This window comes from Sprattus sprattus (assembly GCF_963457725.1).
Source record: "Sprattus sprattus genome assembly, chromosome: 4".
NCBI classification, from domain to species: domain Eukaryota; kingdom Metazoa; phylum Chordata; class Actinopteri; order Clupeiformes; family Clupeidae; genus Sprattus; species Sprattus sprattus.
This window is the reverse complement of record NC_137923.1, coordinates 19,870,300-19,890,630: the sequence shown is the minus strand read 5'-3', so window position 1 is coordinate 19,890,630 and position 20,331 is coordinate 19,870,300. Positions and strand designations below refer to the sequence as shown.

General features: G+C 41.5%; 2 protein-coding genes across 2 annotated transcripts in view; one reads left to right on the top strand and one right to left on the bottom strand.

The window, feature by feature from the left end:
• Positions 1–811: 811 nt before the first annotated feature.
• On the bottom strand, positions 812–8,340 carry acsm3 (acyl-CoA synthetase medium chain family member 3). The gene is made up of 13 exons (XM_080836919.1): positions 7,901–8,340; positions 6,457–6,667; positions 5,914–6,121; positions 5,633–5,776; positions 4,511–4,667; positions 4,251–4,330; positions 3,982–4,105; positions 3,559–3,639; positions 3,293–3,394; positions 2,896–3,023; positions 2,334–2,433; positions 1,408–1,527; positions 812–1,079 (listed from the first exon to the last, which is right to left on the bottom strand). Exons 1-13 carry the CDS (start codon positions 8,129–8,131, stop codon positions 993–995), a joined length of 1,773 nt encoding a protein of 590 aa, XP_080693045.1. The 5' UTR covers positions 8,132–8,340; the 3' UTR covers positions 812–992.
• Positions 8,341–12,204: 3,864 nt separating this feature from the next.
• Positions 12,205–20,331, top strand: part of ece2a (endothelin converting enzyme 2a) — a gene marked incomplete at its 3' end in the record, with an annotated part of 112,594 nt that continues 104,467 nt past the window's right edge. Inside the window, exons 1-2 of the mRNA XM_080837513.1 lie at positions 12,205–12,343; positions 12,579–12,739. Coding sequence (XP_080693639.1) covers positions 12,580–12,739 — 160 coding nt within the window. The 5' untranslated portion in view covers positions 12,205–12,343; position 12,579. The remainder of the gene's footprint in view (positions 12,344–12,578; positions 12,740–20,331) is intronic.

Genomic DNA, 20,331 nt, shown 5'->3' with positions numbered 1-20,331 from the left:
GTCTAACATCCTCTTAATATACTAACAACAGACAGGCTCCTACATATTTACCGTACACCTTTAAAAGATGTGTGGTGGTGGAAATGACTGACTATGACTCAGTTACTTATTGTAACCTCCATTATCTCTGCCCCTAAGCCCATGCCAGTAGAGGATGGTGGGGCAGAGGGAGGGAAGGGACCTGCGTTAGCTAAACGTCCTGCCCCTCTTCACACCACGCCAGTCAGATGATTCAAAGTTCAAAGCCAGGGTGCTACTCGGTGAGCAGTAAACATTAGCTGGGCGCCTGTGCATGCAGCAGGCGGGATGTGAGACAGATCTGAACAGGTGAATCAGTCAGTGAAAACTTTACACATCAGCTGCGTGTAACTCAGCAAGGCAGGGTGAAACTCAGAAGTATATCAGTCTAGGACAGTATAGGACTTTATAATAAACAGATTTAAGCACAGAAAACCTCTTCCTGTCAGTGTTATAGGTTGTCAAAGAAAACCTCTGATGCACTATACAGGCCTTTAGTATAATAATCGCTTTACTTAGTAAGCATTTTGAGCATTTGGATGAGGTTTTGTATTGTGAGTAATGGAGAAATATCTCCACCTAGAGACTGGCAAGGGGAGTTGTCTGGTTCCCACTCTCTCTGTATACTGGATGGGTATTGTGGTAAACTGCAGCATTAGCATTATCGATCCAATCACAATTAAATGCATTTAAAACATAAAACACAAGAACACAGGAGATCAGTTTGAATCTAGATTACTGTGACTGAAACAAACATTTCAATCACAATCACACGCTTAGTCACATGATGCAGTTCAGGAATGTTCATGTTTTATTATAAAGGATTTCAAGTGTACATTATTAAAAAAATATATATATACTGTGAGACATTAACGAACACATGTTGAATTCATTTAAAACATGTATGCAAAGTATTTTTGATTTAAATTGTATAAACTGTATTTAAAGCAGTTGCACAGATGAAGTTAAATGCATCATCCTCTTCCCCACTCTTGGTTTCTAAGTTCCACTCTTCTGATTTTACCACTGACCGTCTTTGGAAGCTGGTCCACAAACTCAATCTGGAACAAAATAATTATACATTTTTAATAGGACTTTTCTTCGACAGACAACATAAGCGGTCAATGACTCAGCATTGTTCAGAGTAGGAAGTGAGCTTGTAAATTCTCATATGACTGTAAACCTGCATACAACAATACACATTCTCCTTCAGTCAGTGACAGTGCATTCAACTAACTGTTCTGGACTCTCACAGTGCATTTGGCCAGCTGTTCTGGACTCCTCAAGGTGTGCTGTATATGGCTAACTGTTCTGGATTTCTCACAGTGCATTTGGCTCACTGTTCTGGGCTCCAAACAGTGGATATGAGTAAAGGGCCTGCACTCTCACCTTGCGTGGGTATTTATAAGGAGCCGTGACTCCCTTCACATGCACTTGCAGCTCTGCTCTGAGTTCGTCATGATCCCTGGATTTATACTCAGAAGACAGCACAACAAAAGCCTTCACCACCTGAAGTAGAGGGAAAATACAGCACCATGTAGAGCCCAATATAGAAGCACATTAGAAGCTACTCACTCAGGGGTGCAGTACTGTATATTCTTGGATGTACGAAGACAAATTAAGGATAACAAGGAAAAGGAGTCAGTCAGGAGACCAACTTCCACCTGTAGAATCTTAACAATTACAAAGATAATGACATATGAAATTGGGATTTCATGCAATACTATGTATTTTTTCAGATTTTGATGAAAAGCCAAATTCACACATCCTTACCTTTAGTAACTGTACTCAGTTTGATTCTCTACAGTTAGACATTGGTCACAGAAGAAAATGTTATCCTGATATCCTCAACGGTGTTGAAGGTGTCAATGTCTGAAAATGCTCCCGCATACATTGGACAGTACAAGAGGGACATTGGGCAGGGTACCTTAATTCCAACTGCCGTATCATTGCTACATTTTGTTATTGGTGTATGGGTTTACGTGATAAAAATTCTGTGAAAAACTGAAATGGTTGTGTTGGAGATTTTCAGATTTTATGTGAGACATGGAATGATCTACAGTGAAACTTAAAGGCACAGTCCTTAATTATTGTATTATTGATATCTGAGTTCAACAGCCATTCAACTACTGAAGTAACGTTGCTGATAGGCTTTTTGATAGGCTTGGGTAGTGTATTTCTATTCAATATAAATTCAATAAAAAAGTGTATGGGATTATAATCGAGGACTAGACCTTTAAAATGTATGATGTTTGTGAATATATAGACATTAGTATTGACATATAATGTCAGACTTTAAAAAAAATCTTCAGAACCTCTCCTCTGACTGGGTCTGGGCTGCTCACGACAGCAGACTCGGCCACAGCATCGTGCTCAATCAGGGCGTTTTCCACCTCAAATGGACCTATACGGTACCTGCATGAGTCAGATCAGTGAGAGGAGATACCAGTGCATTAGAAAGAGAGCTCTGGGAAATACACACACACACACACACACACACACACACACACACAAAGGATTTAAGCGCAATTTATGGTCAGCTTTTATGCAGGCACGCAAGACACGCAAGAGCCCTTTGTGTAGTTACGTACCCCCTCTTGCATGCGTCTCCCAATTTTTTTTTAACTATCCTCCATTTTTTTTAACTATCCTCCAAAGCACCGAATCCCCTCAAACGTGTTTTTTACATTGCACAGTGTCTAATTCTTAACTTTCCCGTAACTTAAAAAAAATATAAGCAAAAATAAGTCAAACAAACAACTTTTAAATCGCTGTTTATCTTGTGGGTATAAAAAGCCCTTTATGTGTGATATAAAAAGCCCAATTTGAATTGGAATCTACTGTGAGCCACCAAGAACACAACAAGACAGTGACTACCCTGCAGAAAGAATGACATCATCTGCCCTCCCTACGAACCACAGGTACCCGTCCTCGTCCTGGACCCCTCTGTCTCCGGTCAGGTAGAAGTCTCCTCTGAAGCACTCTGCTGTCCTCTGGGCATTATCCTGAGGAAGGGTTATATAGATAGAGGACTTTTGTTATGAAATCTGGGAACAAACTAAATGGGAGGCTAAATGAACATACCTTAAACATCTACTAAATAATTTGAAGACATACATTTGTACATCTGACAAGTGAAACTGTATACTGCCCTGTACTGGTCAAGTCCTACATTGGGTGCCTTTAAAGATGGTCTTTCATGCACTGTTGTTGTTTAGGTGTAGTCTGTGAGTATGAGGTGAAGCCGTGTTGTATGTGGTTTAGAGGCTGGTACCGTGTACTCAGTGAACAGGGAGAAAGGCTTGTGAGGTTTCACTCTGATGGCCAAGTTCCCCTCTTCTCCCTGAGGCACGATGTTCCCTTCATCATCGATCACCTCAAAACAGAAAACAAAACAAACAAGCATGCAAAACTGATCATCACGTCCACCACTACAATTACAGAGGAAATATAAATATGCATCATAGATGATGGGATGGCATTATGTTTTTGTTCTTCTTCTTCTAGTATGTCTGTGTTACATTCACACCATTGACCTACCTGTACATCATATGCTGGTGATGGTTTGCCAAAAGATCCAGGCTTGATCTTCATCCCTTTAAATGTCCCAGCAATTAACACCTAGTGGCAAAGAAATTACCGTAGGGTTTGGGCTGTTTGGCTATTTGTGTGGTAAAATGCTACTGTATCATGGATATAGTCAGGGGCTATGCCAAATTTACCCCAAAATGGACCCCTTTATTTTATGTATGATGTCCTTCCCCAGCTAAGCCCTTCAATGTGAGCCAGCTCTTGGTTATTGATCAACAGGCTCTGTCTGTACTTTAGAAGATGGTTAACCATTTTACCATTCAGTTTTATACAGACAATACGCAGAAGGTCACAAAATGCACATCTACAGTATTTGGACATTGTCTTATCTCCGCTCCAATGTATGAGGAATCCTTTAGTGTGATGACCTACTGTCTCTGTCTGTCCGTATCCCTCATAAATGTCCAGTCCTGTGGTCTCCCTCCACTTCTCCATAACCTCTGGGTTAATGGGCTCTCCAGCACACAGGCAATGCTGCAGGCTGGGAAAGCTGTATCTGCTCAAGCAGAATTTACATATTTAGAATATTTCACATTTCTGGAAGACAGTGAAACACTATCTTCTAATTTGTCTAAATAATAAAGCTGTGTGTGTTTGTGTGTGTGTGTGTGTGTGTGTGTGTGTATATGTGTGTGTTGTACCTAGACAAGTCCTCTTGAACCAGCATGCGATAAGCAGTGGGAGCAGTGCAGAAGGTGGTTATGGGATAACTGGAAAGAGTCTGTTTTTTTAAGATAACACTGTGAGTTATAAGGAATGAATTCAGAGGTCTCAAACTGAATTAATCCACATGACCACAGTCCACACACATAGCCACATTGGTTGAATTGAGGAGGTGAGAAGTTTTTTCCCCGAATCTTTATTTAATTCTCTTTTCTCAGATCCTCTGTGACACTCTTACTTGCAACACTGTGGCTGCCTCGAAGCGTGGCATGTGGTGGACAAACACACACGCTCCCTGGATCCAGGGGGCGAAGACGCTGCTCCAGGCTGACTTGGCCCAGCCCGTGTCTGAGGTGTTCCACATCAAATCTCTATTCTTCAGGTCTAGCCAGTACCTTCAGACCCAGAGTCAATGCAAAGTCAGCATACTTAGTAAAGATAAGTATAAGTAAAGCTTATATGGTTATACTTATATATGTAAATTAACCATTTGCACATTAATAATACTGCATACATATTAGGGGTGGGAATCTCTTGGCACCTCACGATTCAATTCGAAATCGATTCAGAGGTCAATGATTCGATTTAAAATCGATTATCGATTTAAAATCGATTTTGTAATTTAAAAAAAAAAAAATTTTTTTTTTTTTTTTTACACATCCATTTTATGTTGAAATGCAAGCTGCATCGACTATTGCATTGCTCATAGAAAGTCAAAATTGTGACCATTAAAAGCTTTTACTCTAATAAAGCAAATAGCGAAGGTAATTCATCTGTTGATTTTCTTCAATTTAGACTCTGAGTTGCAAACTCAAATGATTCAATAGTCAAAATGCATCGATAATCGTTTTATCGGTTTCGAATTGATATTCGATAATCAATCGATAATTGCATTTCAACATGAAATGGATGTGTAAAAAAAACGATTATCAATTTTAAACCGATAAAACGATTATCAATCCATTTCGACTTTTAAAACATTTGAGTTTGCTACTTAGAGTCTTTGCTACACTTCCTACTTTGTGTTTGATAATTAAAGAAAATCAACAGATGAATTACCTTCTCTATTTTTTATGAGAGAAAAAGCTTTTCCTTGTCACAATTTTGACTTTCTATGAACAATCCAATACTCGATGCAGCTTGCATTTCAACATAAAATGGATGTGTAAAAAAAAAAAATTACAAAATCGATTATGAACTTTTCTGAATCGAGACAGAATCGTTTTAGAGAGAATCGATTAAAATAGAATAATCGATTTTTTCCCCCACCCCTAATACATATGCATACAAAGTTGAACAAATGGTATGTGGTACACAGGCAAATATCAAGAAGGATTAAATAGATGCATTAAGCAATTACCTGCCATTGACAGTAAGGCCTATCCCATAGCTACAGTGACTGTGCTGGGTCATTTTAGGAGAACCTGTGGTGCCGCTGGTGAAGAATATAGTCATGGCCTCATGGCTTTTTGTGTTGACACAAAGATGGTTTCCTGGTGCGCTCCTTACATAAAAAGGAAATACACTCAAACAGTTAATTCATTCCTCCTACTGATTCAGTGAGATTATAGGTGATTAAGGTAAAGCAATGCTTGTTTTCAGTAATGCTCCAATCTATTGAGTCTTATGGTACATGGTCACCTTAAGAGTTCTCCAAAGTTAAGCCACCCCTCTCTCTTTCTGTCTGACACGAGGAATTTGGACTGTAGAGAGGAGCACTGTGGAGCTACCGAGTCCAACAGGGGAGCCAGAGCCTCATCTGTAACCACACACTTGGCCTTGGAGGTCTGCAGACGGTGGAGGATGTCCTGGGCGGTGAGCTGAGAGGTACCCGGTATGAGGACCGTGCCTGAAAACAACAACACATGCTTCACAAAGCAAGATTTCTAAGAAGGCAAAAATAACTATTTTGAGTAAAACGCCTGACACAGAAACTAAAGAAGAAACTCAACCAGACTATTAGGAAGCATTATCTCTTTACCATATCTTTAGATTTACTTGATTATTCTTGATGAAAAAAAAACCCTTATTGAGCACAAATGCTATGCACTACACTTACATACCAATTTTGAAGTGAAGATCCTGTAAAAACCCAATCAAAAAACCCAGTCTCACTCAACGTTTCAGACAGTCAGTGTTCAAGGAGATAACTGATTGAATAAAATGTTGTTTACTATGGCTCACCTGTTCTCAGACAAGCAATGTTGACCAGCCACCACTCTGGAATTCTGGGTAGTATCAGGAGCACCCTGTCCCCTCTCTGAAGCTGGCACTCTCCTGATAGCACATTGGCAAGTCTTCTGGAGTGGTACCCCAGCTCTTCAAAACTCCATCTAATCTCTTCTCTTCTGTCATTTACCCACCAGAGTGCAGGCTGCCCTGATTTCTCTCCATTCTGCAATGTAGCAGATGAGGATAGACATTTACACTATCCGTGTCTTATCTACGTATATATATTGTTTTTAAATTACATAAAATGTACATTGTCTGTATAACATACATTGTATATCTGAAAGTCTGACAGTCAGTTATGTGAGCAGTCCATGATTCTAATTCAGTACTGTTTGATAAATAAATATTAAGACTTTAATATTAATGATACAGAGACCAGGGATCAGAATTTGTTGTTGCTTTATCTTTTGCAAAAGGGGAGAGATGACCCGAACAAGATCATGCACATGACTCCAAAGTGCTGCTGGGCGCAGCCAGCTTTTATACAAGTGTTCACATAAGTTTATATGGGCATGTTCATATTCTGTATTCGCTCAGGGTGGTGTCACTTCTGCAATTGTCTCTGTGTGCAAGATATCGATTTGCAGAAGTGGTTTCAACTGCCACTGGTCTTAAACTCAGAATATCTTGTCAGCTCAGAATAACTTGTGCAGTTGTGTAATTCAGTGCAGTGTAAATTAGTCCCCATAAAGAAGACTGCTTTGGTAACTCAGTGAATAAAACGTGCCCTTCTTAGATCGTTGTTTGCCAGCCATGAACAGAACAGAAGACTTACATTTTTTTTGTTTTTATTGCGATTGGGAAGATGGTACGTGACTACTTGACAGCTTCCAGCGTTCACGTGGGATAATTACGTCATCAGATTTGCGGATTCAAACCCGATTTGCGGCCAGACAGGCCCTGATAGCAGGGTAGATTGCAACCTTCCCACTCTGGAGAGGGGATTCTAACCTTGCCGGAAAGTAACGCTCCAAATGGCAGATTTATCTGGCCGGGAGGCCAGTTTGTAAAGTTATTTTCCGGAAAGTATGAAAATCCGCTTAGTCTGGCCTGGCCTTTAGTAAACAGGGAGAAAGGCTTCTGAGGTTTCACTGTGACCACTCAAAAGGTCAAGTAAAAATGGACTGTGAATCACTCTACATTCCCCCTCTTTCTCATGTATGTGTACTGGCAGAAAGGGAAGGGGCTAGAGGTGTTGCGGACTACAAAACATTTCTCAGTATTGATCTTGGTCAGATAAACTGATCATTCAACAGGCATAAACCATGACATGCAAACACAACATCTGTCAGGTCCGACTCTCTTTTCCATGCACAAAGCATTCACAGAGGCATATTATGACCATGAAATCATGCAAATAGAGGATGTGAACGTTTCCTGATATTGTTTTCCCTACCTTCTCTTTGGTCTCCCACTCATCCAACACATCTTTTGCGAAGTTGAAATACTCGGGAATGTGAGGGTTGTAAAGCTGCCGTAGCGTCTCGTAGGAGGTGAAGTTTTGTGGAGTACTTTTCTCTCGAATCTGGTGCCACTTTAACAGACTGTACACAGTTGTATTGCAGCTGATTACGATAAATCGCTGCCTACAGGGTACTTTACGAAGAACACAATTTAACAAATGCATCTTCTAAACTTTCAACGAAACTCTTAACACACTGACAAACGTTGCAAGTCATGTAAACAATGAGCCCAAGTCGGAAGGTTAAAGTGCATCTGGTGCCGTCTTCGTTTAAGAGGAAAAGACCCAAACACGCATTAAAATGCAGTGTTGTAATCAAAACTTCGCTGGAATTAGGTTGCAGTCGTCTGAAAATAAATGTTGCGCGCCATATTGCGAACTCCAGGACGTGTTCTTCCCAAGGGATTACGTAACAACTATGAGAGGTGAACTGTTTTCTGTATGCCTTATGAATGACCACTGTTTTTTGTAAGACGTTAGGCGAACACATGCTGCGCTATAATTCAATGTGGTTGAAATGGTTTTTGACTTCCTTGGAAAAATATAATAAGCTACAGTGGCTATAATAGGCCTAGTGAGGACTTTTGTTTTGCAGTAAAGCTTTAAATGTGAAACTATCAGAAAGTCTTCCCTAGTCTCCGAATGCGCACTGTGATTAAATAGCATTGCTCAGTATCCTGTCAACTTCCTGATTTACCCTTGAGTAGGCACTGACCCTGTGGCTAAGGTGGAAAATTGTACCCTATACGGAAGCGTGATTAGCCCTGTTCTGTTCAACTTAATGATAAATGAAGTGTTCTGTAACGTAGCCTCAGAAAAATAGGATTTGTCCCATGCAGATGATGGAGCATTATGGATGAGAGGAATGTTAATTTTGTTAAAATTGAGCAGGCCATGTGGAAAGTGGGCGGCAGATTGGTGGTTAGGTGTTGTGTGTCTAACAAATGTGTAATAAAACAATTGCTAGAAATGTGAAACTATATATGTAAAGGGGACCACCGGAGAGAGTGGATGTTGCTATCTATCTGATAAAACAATGTACATATTGGGAAATTAGAACTAAGCAACAGAATAATAATGAAAATAATGAGGTGTTTCACTGGGTTTGACGGGGGAGCAAATAGTTCATCCTTGATGACATTGTACTATGCTCTTGTGCGTTTAGCAATGGATGTATGGTGGGGTATGTTTCAGTCTGCTTAATCTCTGCATGGGATGTAGAATGGACTTGTTGATTGAGGTGTTTGAGTCCTTGTTTGAATCACCTTGCATGCCATTAGCAATGGTCAATAATGACAAAAAGTAGAGTACAGTTTATTTAAAAAATATTATTTTAATTCGGGTTTGTACACCTGTTTAAGATACACTTTTCAACTGTTTCAAGGTTCTTAACCCAATAGTTTCCAGACTCTTTAAGCCTTTATCATCACATCTAAATTATTTACTGTACATGCAATTGCAAAAAGTAAAGTTTAGATAGAATGTTTTTATACCCACACCAATCAATGAATATTGATATACTTTGTAAGTTGTACCGGCTGTTCATGTTAATTTGATTGTATATTTTGATCATGTTTAATGCTTGTTTATTTTCAGAGCAAGGGATCAACAGTGGGCTTATCTAGCTATGAATGACAAGCTATGATTTTTTGAATCTTTAATTGTGTCAAAGAACAGCCAGCCTTTATATAATTTAAAACTGTTTACATGTTTGCATACAACAGCAAGTACAGCAATATGTCAACAAATTGTCAAAATTCCAAGTTCTGTCCACAGTCTTAATACACGTCTTACTGTACCAAGGAGAAGTTTGGGTTGTTGCAGATGGTAGTTTCACTTAGCATATATACTCTCCTACATTTTGGACAAACTACATATAGTTTCATGCACAGAAGAAGTTATGTGATGGCATTGTTGAAGGTAGCCTGCATGACCAGATGTTTCATCAGGAAGGTTTCTGTTTTTTTTAAGGGTAGGCTTCATTCCGATCCTCAAAAAGGCTTTCCCCCCTCTTCATCTTCTCCAGTCACATTCTCATTCTATGCAAATTTAAAGTGCGAATTTAACACATTCTGGAATGACACATGAATATAACCATTTGAGAGTGAAAATACTTTTTACCTGTTAAAAAGTATTCTTTAATATAGCCTAGAATTGCATTAATAGTTGCATTAATAGTAGAAATGTAAACTGTAGGCCACACTGTGTGTGCAAATGTGACGTGGAAAAAAAATTAAATGCACTATGAAGTGCACAACTCCTGCTGGTATAAGTCTTGACTGGATGACAGCAGGTGCTTTTTAATTTTCTTTCCCAAACCTTAGGTCTAAAATTATGTTTTTATGCTGAAAGGTTCAGGTCCTCCGTGCGACCATGACCTTGCATGTGATTGGAAGAACCCTACTTGTGACCTCACATGTGAATGACCTCATGTGATGCCAGGTCTATCTGTAGGGCAGCTGCTGGACACTACTGGCTAGGTCAGTAGGTTTTTTTTACACAGATTTGTTTTTTGCATTAGTTCGTTTTGCTATGTATCAATAAAGCTCTTTGTTTTGTTTATAGGTTCAACGTGTTCAAATTTTTTTTTTTCCCTCCCCAATAAATTAATGTGTGTAATTGATTATAGTGTCAGAGCCAGCTCTTGGTTGCTGACCAACAGCCTCTTGCTTATAAGAGGCGATGGATCATGATGTAGCCAAAATTGGACCATTTAAATATGCAGAAGGCCATGAAATGGTAATTTTTGGTTATTGTCTACTCAAGCTAATAATAATAATAATAATGGATTTTATTTTTATAGCACACTTTAAAATACAACGAGGTGTCAAGGTGCTTAACATGGTACAACAACAATAATGCAAGGTAATAGGAGTGAAAAAATAGCAATTAAAACAGTGCATTCTAAAAACAACACAGAAAATAAAAAAACAGGCCGTCACAAATGTATGAGGAATCCTTTAGTGTGATGAGCTACAGTCTCTGTCTGTCCGTATCCCTCATAAATGTCCAGTCCTGTGGTCTCCCTCCACTTCCCCATCACCTCTGGGTTAATGGGCTCTCCAGCACACAGGCAATGCTGCAGGCTAGGAAAGCTGTATCTGCTCAAGTAGAATTTATCAGCGCAGTTTAATAGTCAGTATTGTCATCAGTTTGGAATAACAGTACACCACCATTATGCACTGGTATCTTGACAGCAACAGGACATTACTTTACTGTGAATCATGAATAATGAAATGTCTATAGTACCAAATCAATGCCACCAAAACTAATTAAAACTAAAATATATCAATACGCTTTCCAATACTCATTTCTAACAGATACAGTAATGCAAAGGTACATACAAATGATAATATTACTGTTACGAGAAATAAACAAGCTTTAACTATGGTAGCTTTGACCATACTACACGAAGGACAATGGCGGCACCTTGTGGTAAAACGAGGGTACTATAATGGCATGTACTAATAATGGCATCCACATACAGTGAACATTTCCTCCCCAAAGGGAGAGACGCTATACGCTTAACTCTGAACAGCGGTATAAAATGTACCATTTTTAACTTAAACATAGGAAGGATCACAGTCTTCTGAATAGCTAACTCAATACTTTCTCCAGTCAATTGCAGTATGAGCACAGTGGCAATATTGGCAATGTATCATATCAGGCTGGATACATACAAATGCATGGTTAAACCTACAATATAAACTTAACAACGAAGCAACAAGCAACATTTACTTTCAGTCGTTAAATATCACAAACTGGAATCACATAGGAAAAAAATATTGAATATTAAGAATCACAGGTAAGTGAATCTAAACTATTTATTTGGTGCTCACTGCTTCAGCCCCCATAGGTAACATTAACCTGTGTGGTGTTTATTCACCATGTCACGTTTGATTTGTGGTCAATTTGAGACTTCTTCACACTGTTTCATATTGGGACATTTACTGTAGGCTATATTATCAGTGCTTAGTTGTTTTACTATTGAGCTTTTAATGTGAAACGTTCTCAGTAACGTGTTACCGGAACCTCACTATGCTCACTGTGTGATTGGATAGGATTGCTCAGTATCCAATCAACTTCCTGATTTACCCTCGACTATCAGAAGCACTTACCACACACGTGTGGAGAAATTATTTTAGGTTACCTTACAACTATGGATTTTTTTTGTAGTGACAGAGGACACTGAGATATATGAAGTGCCCAGAACAAAACGCTTATTAGATTTAGGGCCATTCGGCTGTACATCGACTTCATAGGCTTTAACATTACACCGGTGGAGTGAAGTAAAGGCTGAGTGGCACTATTGAATGGAATTACACGTTTTAGCCACGTTGCAATCGAAATATATTGTTTGCTGTAACATCATTTAACGTGAGTAACCAAGACGGGTTATATATCTAGATAGCCACATTGTAACCTTAGTAATATATATAAGTAACATGCCATTCTGCGTTATAACACTGAACGTAAACAAACAATGCAGTGGCCATTTCTAATAGCAAGTCATACTTTGTTATCATTCTACACCTGGGAATAACAAGCAGCAACAATGTTGTAACAAGGTAGCCGAGATTTATAGCTTTGACGTTTTTCCTTCTCCTGTCAGGATGGAGTATCTACCTAACTCTAATTCGGAATACAAAGATGTGGAGTACTGGGACGAGCGATACAAGACCGAACACAGTTTTGAATGGTTTGGGGACTTGTCGAAGTTCCATCACTTACTCCAGCGTCATGTCAACAAAGAAGATTCCATATTAGTTCTTGGTGAGTCAAACTCAATCAATCAATCAGGTCAACACTGGTATGTTTAAACTCGCTGATCTCTAAAGAGGTTGTTGGTTGTGGAAGAGCATTTTTCCCATGACGATTAAGAGAGTGTCTCAGACTAATTGAAGAAGTGTTCAAATAAAGACATTATTGTAGGCTATGTGCCACTGGAGCATGGTCCTTTGAAGAAGAAGGAGCATGACTGATCACCCATGTAAGCACACCAACAGGGATGTGATCACGACTAGCCTAGCCTACTGTACCCTTCAGTGTCTAGTCAATGACAACGAGGAGATAATGTGGAGAATTGCACCTGATGTTGCCTAAACAAATCAAAGCTATGAATACGAATCTCATGAACCATCCTAAGGGTTTGCTCTTGCACAACACTGCTGTCCTGAAATCCGATGCAGCAAAGACATTTCTTTGTTGTTGTTATCACTGTTGAATATGATGCATAGCCATAGAAATTGCCCCCTTACCCTCTTACTCCTTCGAATTCTGAGCCACTCACTCCATATGATGCTTTTCTTGCGTTTCTTAAACCAGCTAGGTTACATAGTTTGAAGCCTTTCTGACTCTATCACAGTCAGATTGGTCTCTATCTCTGTACAATAATGGTGGCACAAGTTGTCTCTGGTTGACTTGTGGACCAAAGGTACATGCCTGCGATGCGATCAGAAGCTTTTTTCCCAAGTCAGGTCAGTTTTAGAGACCCTTCTCTATGACAATAATTGGTTTCACTCTCATCTAAGCAGCTCACATGGAAGCTCCCTAGATAGCCTAGTATAATTAACATCAGGTTTTACGGTTTCTAAAAGATGCAGTCTGACTAAAGGTTCTTGATATTTGAGTTCAGCAGCCAATCAACCAACCCCACATGTGCTCGGGAAGCAATGTGTTGATTGGCTGGACTTGTTTATGGCTATGTTTGTTTCCCCTTTACAGTGCCAGGACTGTACGAACACCAGAGTTATTTTGAACGCACACCCTTAAAGGGGGGAGAGAGAACTGTGGAACAATTCACTGAATTTGACAAAAAGTGTATTGCAGTAGAATCACGGACCATACCTTTAAACAGACAGACTAAAAATCAGCATACAGATGTCTGAAGTGTTTGGTGTTTTGCCCATGTAATGTAATAATAGCATGTTTTCTTTCCAAAGCTTTTTCTATTGGCTGAAATATGTCAGTGTCAGATGATGGCCATTTTCTCACAGCCAAGGAGCTGAAAAATAAAAATGCATATGGTCATACTTTGCTTAGCACTGCAACATACTGTGGGAATCTTGTATAAATACATTCATGATTGGCAAATACAGCTCAATGGAAGGCTTATTGCAGTGGAATGTAGACTCTATCTCATCATAGTAGAAGGGTGGCTCTCATAAGACAGATTAGATGAGAAGGCATTCATCTTTAAACATTAACTTTAAACACTTTCCTTACATTAAATCTTGAGGAATATTTTTTCCCCCCCAGGAAACCACTGATCTAATTGTGACTCGATCGAGAAGACTGACTATAAACCCTAAAACAATGACTTATTCTACTGACTGTTTTCTGCTTGTTGCCTGTATTGCTGACTTTATGATTTTACAACAGACACAAGCAATCCAGCAGACGTGTATAACAAGATGCAGAATAAGAGATGCAGCACATCTAAAAAGAATACATGAATAAATGAGATCATGCTGTAATATCGTGTCATCTGAGAAAATGTTGTCCTTTGCGCCCTGAAATTCTACCAAATGCTATTAAACCTTGTGACCACTAGAGGGGGACCTTGTATCATAAATAAAGGCAGCGGTAGCCTGTGCTGTGCTGTCATACTGTTCATTCTTAGCTCATGTTGCCATCATTGTCTTACATTTCCCAAAATCTATGCCTGACTGGCATTCATTTTTGTGCATTGCACCAGACATTGCACCAGTTTGTTCATAAACCTTGAATACATAAAGTGTTGTTTTTAATGCAGGCGTACTCATGTCACATGTTCCTTTAAACAGTATATTTGATGTACTCTCATTAAAATAAGGCACAGCAGTCATCAACTAGATAATGGACAATAGTTGTACTACTTTTTCACCTGATTGACTGTAGAAGATTTTAATCAGGTGTATATGTGTAGCACAGATTGACATTTACATTGACACAACTGACACGACTGTATATACAGATTAACATTTTCCTAAGTATGTGTGCCTTCTAAGTAAGTGAAGTGTAGGCAAGTGAACGCATGACCTTGTTGTTCTTGGCATCTTCTCTACCCATTAAGATGGTGGAGAACAGGTTTAAAATGTTTCTGCCCAGCTGTCTCTATAGGGAGATCCTGTATCATCACCCCTGAAATGTAAATCTTTACAGTTAAAATTAACACATTCATATGAGGGGAAGAAACAACAAAATGCAGTGCAAAGTGCCATATTCACAAAGCAGTGAGAAGAACTGTATCTGCAGTACTTCCATCTACCCCTAGGGGCCAGCATGGCTGCGGCACCAATTTGCTCTTGGCGTTGTAGGTTATACTGTGTATTCATGGCAGCACCTGAAGGGGAAAGGGGGGTGGGTAGGAAATCAGTGTCAGGGATTGACAGCGTCTTGCCACCCAACTGGCCTCTGAGAACAGCAGCAGTGCTGCAAGTCCTGCAAAGTTTGCCTCGAAATTGTATTTCCCCTTCCCAACCATGGAGAGAACTAACTGAAAGAAATGTGCTCTCTCAAGCAAGTCTGGCCCTAGCCGGTTGTCAAATGGTAGGCGTGTGGCTGTTGTGTTGTGTATTGACTGCTGTGTTGTGTTTGATGTGAAAGCGGTATAGATCAGTTGTGTCTCCCCCACAGTCCTTTACTTGGGCGGCGGTGCAAAGCTCTCCCTGCTGTGTTGGTAGTAAGAGAGCGCTTGCACTTTGACACTATGGCTCATCGTAGCAGATCTCACACGTTAACAGACACAGACACAGACAGACACGAACACACACACACTCTCTATCTATCTTTCTCTCTCACACTCGCTTACACACATAATCTCTTTCTGTCTAACACTTAAATACACAGACACACACACGCAAACACACACACACACACACACACACACACACACACACACGAGCATGCTTGTTCTGGCAGCTGGCCAGCAATTGGACTGCAGCAGCACACTGGTGAGCGCATTAGTGGACTGAGGAGAGGACAGTGGCTGGTCTAAGCTGTCACAGAGAATCCTTCAACCTGTGTGAGAGAAAGTGACAGACAGACAGATGGACAGACAGAGAGAGACACAGAGAGAGGGAGACAGAGAGATAGACAGACCGAGTGAAAGAGGGAGAGAGAGAGAGAGCTGCAGATCACGGAGCACGGAAACATAAGACAGCGGAAGGAGAGGCAGAAAGACAGAGAAGGTGTTGGAGAGGCAGTGTGGGACAAAAGAGAGATGAGCGGATATAAAGAGAAAGAGAGGACAGAAGTGTGATGAGGAGATATGATTGGATGGGGGGTGGGGTGAGCGAGAGGGTTGGGGCAGAGAGGAGAAGAGAAGGAGGTGAGGGTGTGATTGAGCATAATCTGAATGCTGGCCCACAGAGGAGCCTGTAAATGAGTAATCAGTTTTCACCATGCACACCAGCGGAGGTCATTTCCATTAGGGCAGTAATCAACTGCCTTACCCGCTCAAGGCCCGCTGCCCAGTGCTGTGGGGAGAGGGAGTGAGTGAGAGAGGGGGGGTGGGGGGTGGTAAGAGGGAGAAGCTGCAGAATGCTGATGATCACTGCTGCAAATGTTCCCCTTCTACTTTTGTCTTTGCCTCTCCTTTTTTTCTTTTTCTCACTGTTTCCTTCTATTAGTTTCCATGGTTCCACAGAGACCTGGCTCCCTCGCTCCTTGCCTCACTGGCTTTGCTGCCTTTCCTGTCGTCTGTCTGACTTTGTGTTTGTTTTGCCTTTTCTGTTTGTTTGTCCTCTCCTTCAGTCTTTTTGTCTTTGCATCTGTTACCCCATCCTCTTGCGAATTGGCCTGTGTCTCCTGTAACATTCCTCTCTTGTGCCACACACACACACACACACACCTATTTAGAATCTCTGCCAGACCTCAGTTCATCTGATGTGCCCTCGCCCATGGCAGTATGCCTTACACGTTTTCTGTCAGGAATCAATAATGCTGTAAGGGATTGTAAGCATTTCTCACCGTCCTCCATTCCTCAAATCTGGGTGCATACAGAAAAAAACTAATCGACAGGAAGGGATGTCCAGCCTTTTAGAAGCTTCCTCAGTTAACACAGCTTTGTTATTGTAGCTGCTTACGACACAGAAAATGTGTCTGATCACCATCACCAAGTGGCTTAGGTGTTCCAGGGGAGCTCACAGCACTTTTAACCCCATAGGGAGTGCCTGGAGATGGAGCTATGGAGCGGAGACAAACAGAGACACAGACGTGGAACGGAACAGAGGCGCAGGAGGTGTAGTGGGTGCGTCATAACTGACTCGGTGACGACTTCATAGCCCTCCCTGGCGGGAGCCCCCCTTTGATCGGCCCACTCAAAACAAAACTCAGGAGACAGAGCCCCACCTGTCAATCACTGAGCTGCTGTCTGCCCGACACGACTCCGGTGGTATTTATACCAGGGCGCTTGGTGAGACTTAGCCAGCTCTTCGTCGCTGACTGCACAGCTTTCCGGGATATGTTCATCTGGAGATGCGGCCAAGCCGAGCTATTTCCGGGCTCCTCGGATCTCATCCACAGAGTCGGAAAGGACGTTTAGTTTAACTTTATACAGGTGAAGTCCTTACTTATATAAAAGTTACACTCTTTATCAAATTCAGCTACATTCTCCTTTACCTATCTGTGTGTATCTGTCTAAACACTCCAGTGTTCCCTTGCAGTCCTAGCTCTGGAGATGGGAAACAAACAAAGGGGCTCAGGCCATGCACTCTTCAAGACAATCAACTGTGTTTCTTCATGAGCACGCAAGGGACTGTGCCTTTAACTCTTTAACAAGACCCTAATGGAGGTTGATCTAGCACGGGGCACAGCTGGAGAAGCCTGGCAAGGTTAGGCATGTCTCCCCGTGGTTCATCTGATCGGCCTCGTGCTGCTGCTGCTGCTGTTGTTGACTCACTAGCTCCATCAGATGCGAGTGTGCTGGTCCTAACCGATCCATTGATTTATTGATCCAATTAGGCTTATCTCTCCCCCTCTAACTGAGTGGCTTAATCTGTGTTTGAGACTTGATGAGGAACAAGCAGGGCTCTTATCCTGGGCTCACATCAGCTCCTCACGCCAACCAGACTGCCAGATCGATGCTCTACGCCCAGCAGTGCTGCTCATGGGCCCGAGGAATGGCTCTCTGTGCTGGAGCATTGGGTTTAGGGTCACTGCTTTTAGAGTTGCAATCTCTCTCACTCTATTTATCCATCTATCTATCTATCTATCTATCTATCTGTGTATTATCTGTTTATATCTGTTATACGTTACATCTTGTTGCATGGAGTAGCTATCTATCAAAGTACCTACATACAGTATATGTATGGTATGACTAAAAAAAACAATATATATGTGTGTGTGTGTTTGTGCATATGTATTTCCATGAATCTGTTTATCTGTCTGGTATGAATAGGTATGAAAAATTAAATCTATGTACGTGTGGAATTTCTGTACGTGTGGTTATGCATGTACAGATACATTTATGTAATTGGGAGTAGCTGTGGCACATGTGATATTCAGTACTTCATGTGTACTGACATGAGTGTGTGTCAGAGCCTGATGGGCATATGTTGGCATATGTTCCAACCGAGTGTGTGTTTGTGTGTGTGTCACCCCTCACCCATGTCTGACCTCTGCTGTCGTAAGTGTTCACATAAATAAGTAGCATCCTCTTTGGTGTACAGCTGCATGGCTTACGGCATGGCAAGACCGGGGGCTTTTTGATACTGATGCTGATGCTGCCAATGTTGCCGCGGGCAACAACTACAACAATGATGACAATGACGATGATGATGTGATTGTCTTAACGATGATGTCATGAAGATGATGTAATCATAAAAACACACAGCTGAGACACTCCCCACCTGCAGCGTTTGGTGTGTGTGTGTGTGTGTGTGTGTGTGTGTGTCTGTGACTGTGAGCACCAGCACTCTGCCATTACTCCCTGGAATCACCCATCATTAGATTTAAAGACCAGCCGCTCTGTGAGAGATGCAGCGCCACAGCCCTGGGCTCTCTGAAACATGCCTAATGCATCGAGAGGGTTCTTGATGTTCTTTTTTTTGTTCTTCTCCCCCTTCTCCTTCTCTCTCTCTGTCCCTCGTCACACTGGTGAGAGGCCTGCGGGAGCGGTCGTCCTGTGTCCATTAGCCTAGCGAACACGCAGTTCCACTCCTTGCCCTCTGTTATCCACAGACTGTGTGTGTGTGTGTGTGTGTGTGTGTGTGTGTGTGTGTGTGTGTGTGTGTGTGTGTGTGTGTGTGTGTGTGTGTGTATGCATGTATGTGTATGTAAGTATTTGTGTCTGCGAGTCTGAGTGTTTATGTGTGTACATTTGTGAAAAAGTGTGTGTGTGTAATGTACGTGACCCACAACCCCCCCCCCCCCCCCCCCTGCTGCCTGTGGTTGTGCTAGCCGGCTAGCTTGTGCTTGTTAGTGGCTGTGGCGGAGGCCTGGAGCAAAAGAACAGAGAGGAGAGGAGAACAGAGCAGAGCAGGCGGGAGGCTGGCTGGCTGGCTGGCTGGCTGGCTGGCTGGGTGGTTGGGTGAGTGGGTGAGTGAGGTGGGGGTTCCTGCCTTGTGAAATGGTACACAATGTTACATGAGAGCCTCGTGCCACTTCAGAGGAACATGAAGTCTCCCTGCAGGGCAGACTATGGTGTGGGAGGCCCTCCATAATACCCTTGAAGTCTCTCACCTGTTAGCATCACCTCTCATAGCATACATGTCTTACGCACTGGATTTTTCAATGCTCCCCATTTGAATCCCACAGGTCCTCAGAAGGCCAAACCTGGCCCTGTAAAAGACCCTTATGGGTTGAAAGGATGTTATAAACATTTCAGTTTATAGTTTATATAGTTTCACTAGAGTCAAAGAATCTAGTGTGGCGTTCATGACTCACTTTCTTAGATCTCCTCAGTAAGGGGCTAAATAATGCGTCAAGCTCTCGCTGTTGTGTTTGTCTGAGACTTTAACAATGACATCACCACAGCACACACACACACACACACACACACCGAATCTCTCTCTCTCTTAGTAGACTGAGCTGGTTTCTAAACTTAGAGGTTCTCCTCATGCGTCAGTGTACCTACTGGTCCATATATGTATTTTGGAAGCATGAAGTCACTCGGTGAAGGGATGGAAAGCTTCCGTACACAGGTTTCCACCACTCGCCAGGCCAGCCGCTCTTGGACTATGCTGACATGTTTTCATTTGTGTTGAATTTGTGCTCGTTTGCATTTGTCTTTCTGTGTGTGTGTGTGAGAGATTGCCCTTGATTGTGTTTGTGTATTAAAGGGACTATCCACCGCTTCTTCCCTCTGTTTATGGGAGTATGTGTATGAGGGACTGTCCCCTATTTTCCTATGTATATATATATATATGTGTGTGGGAAGGTGA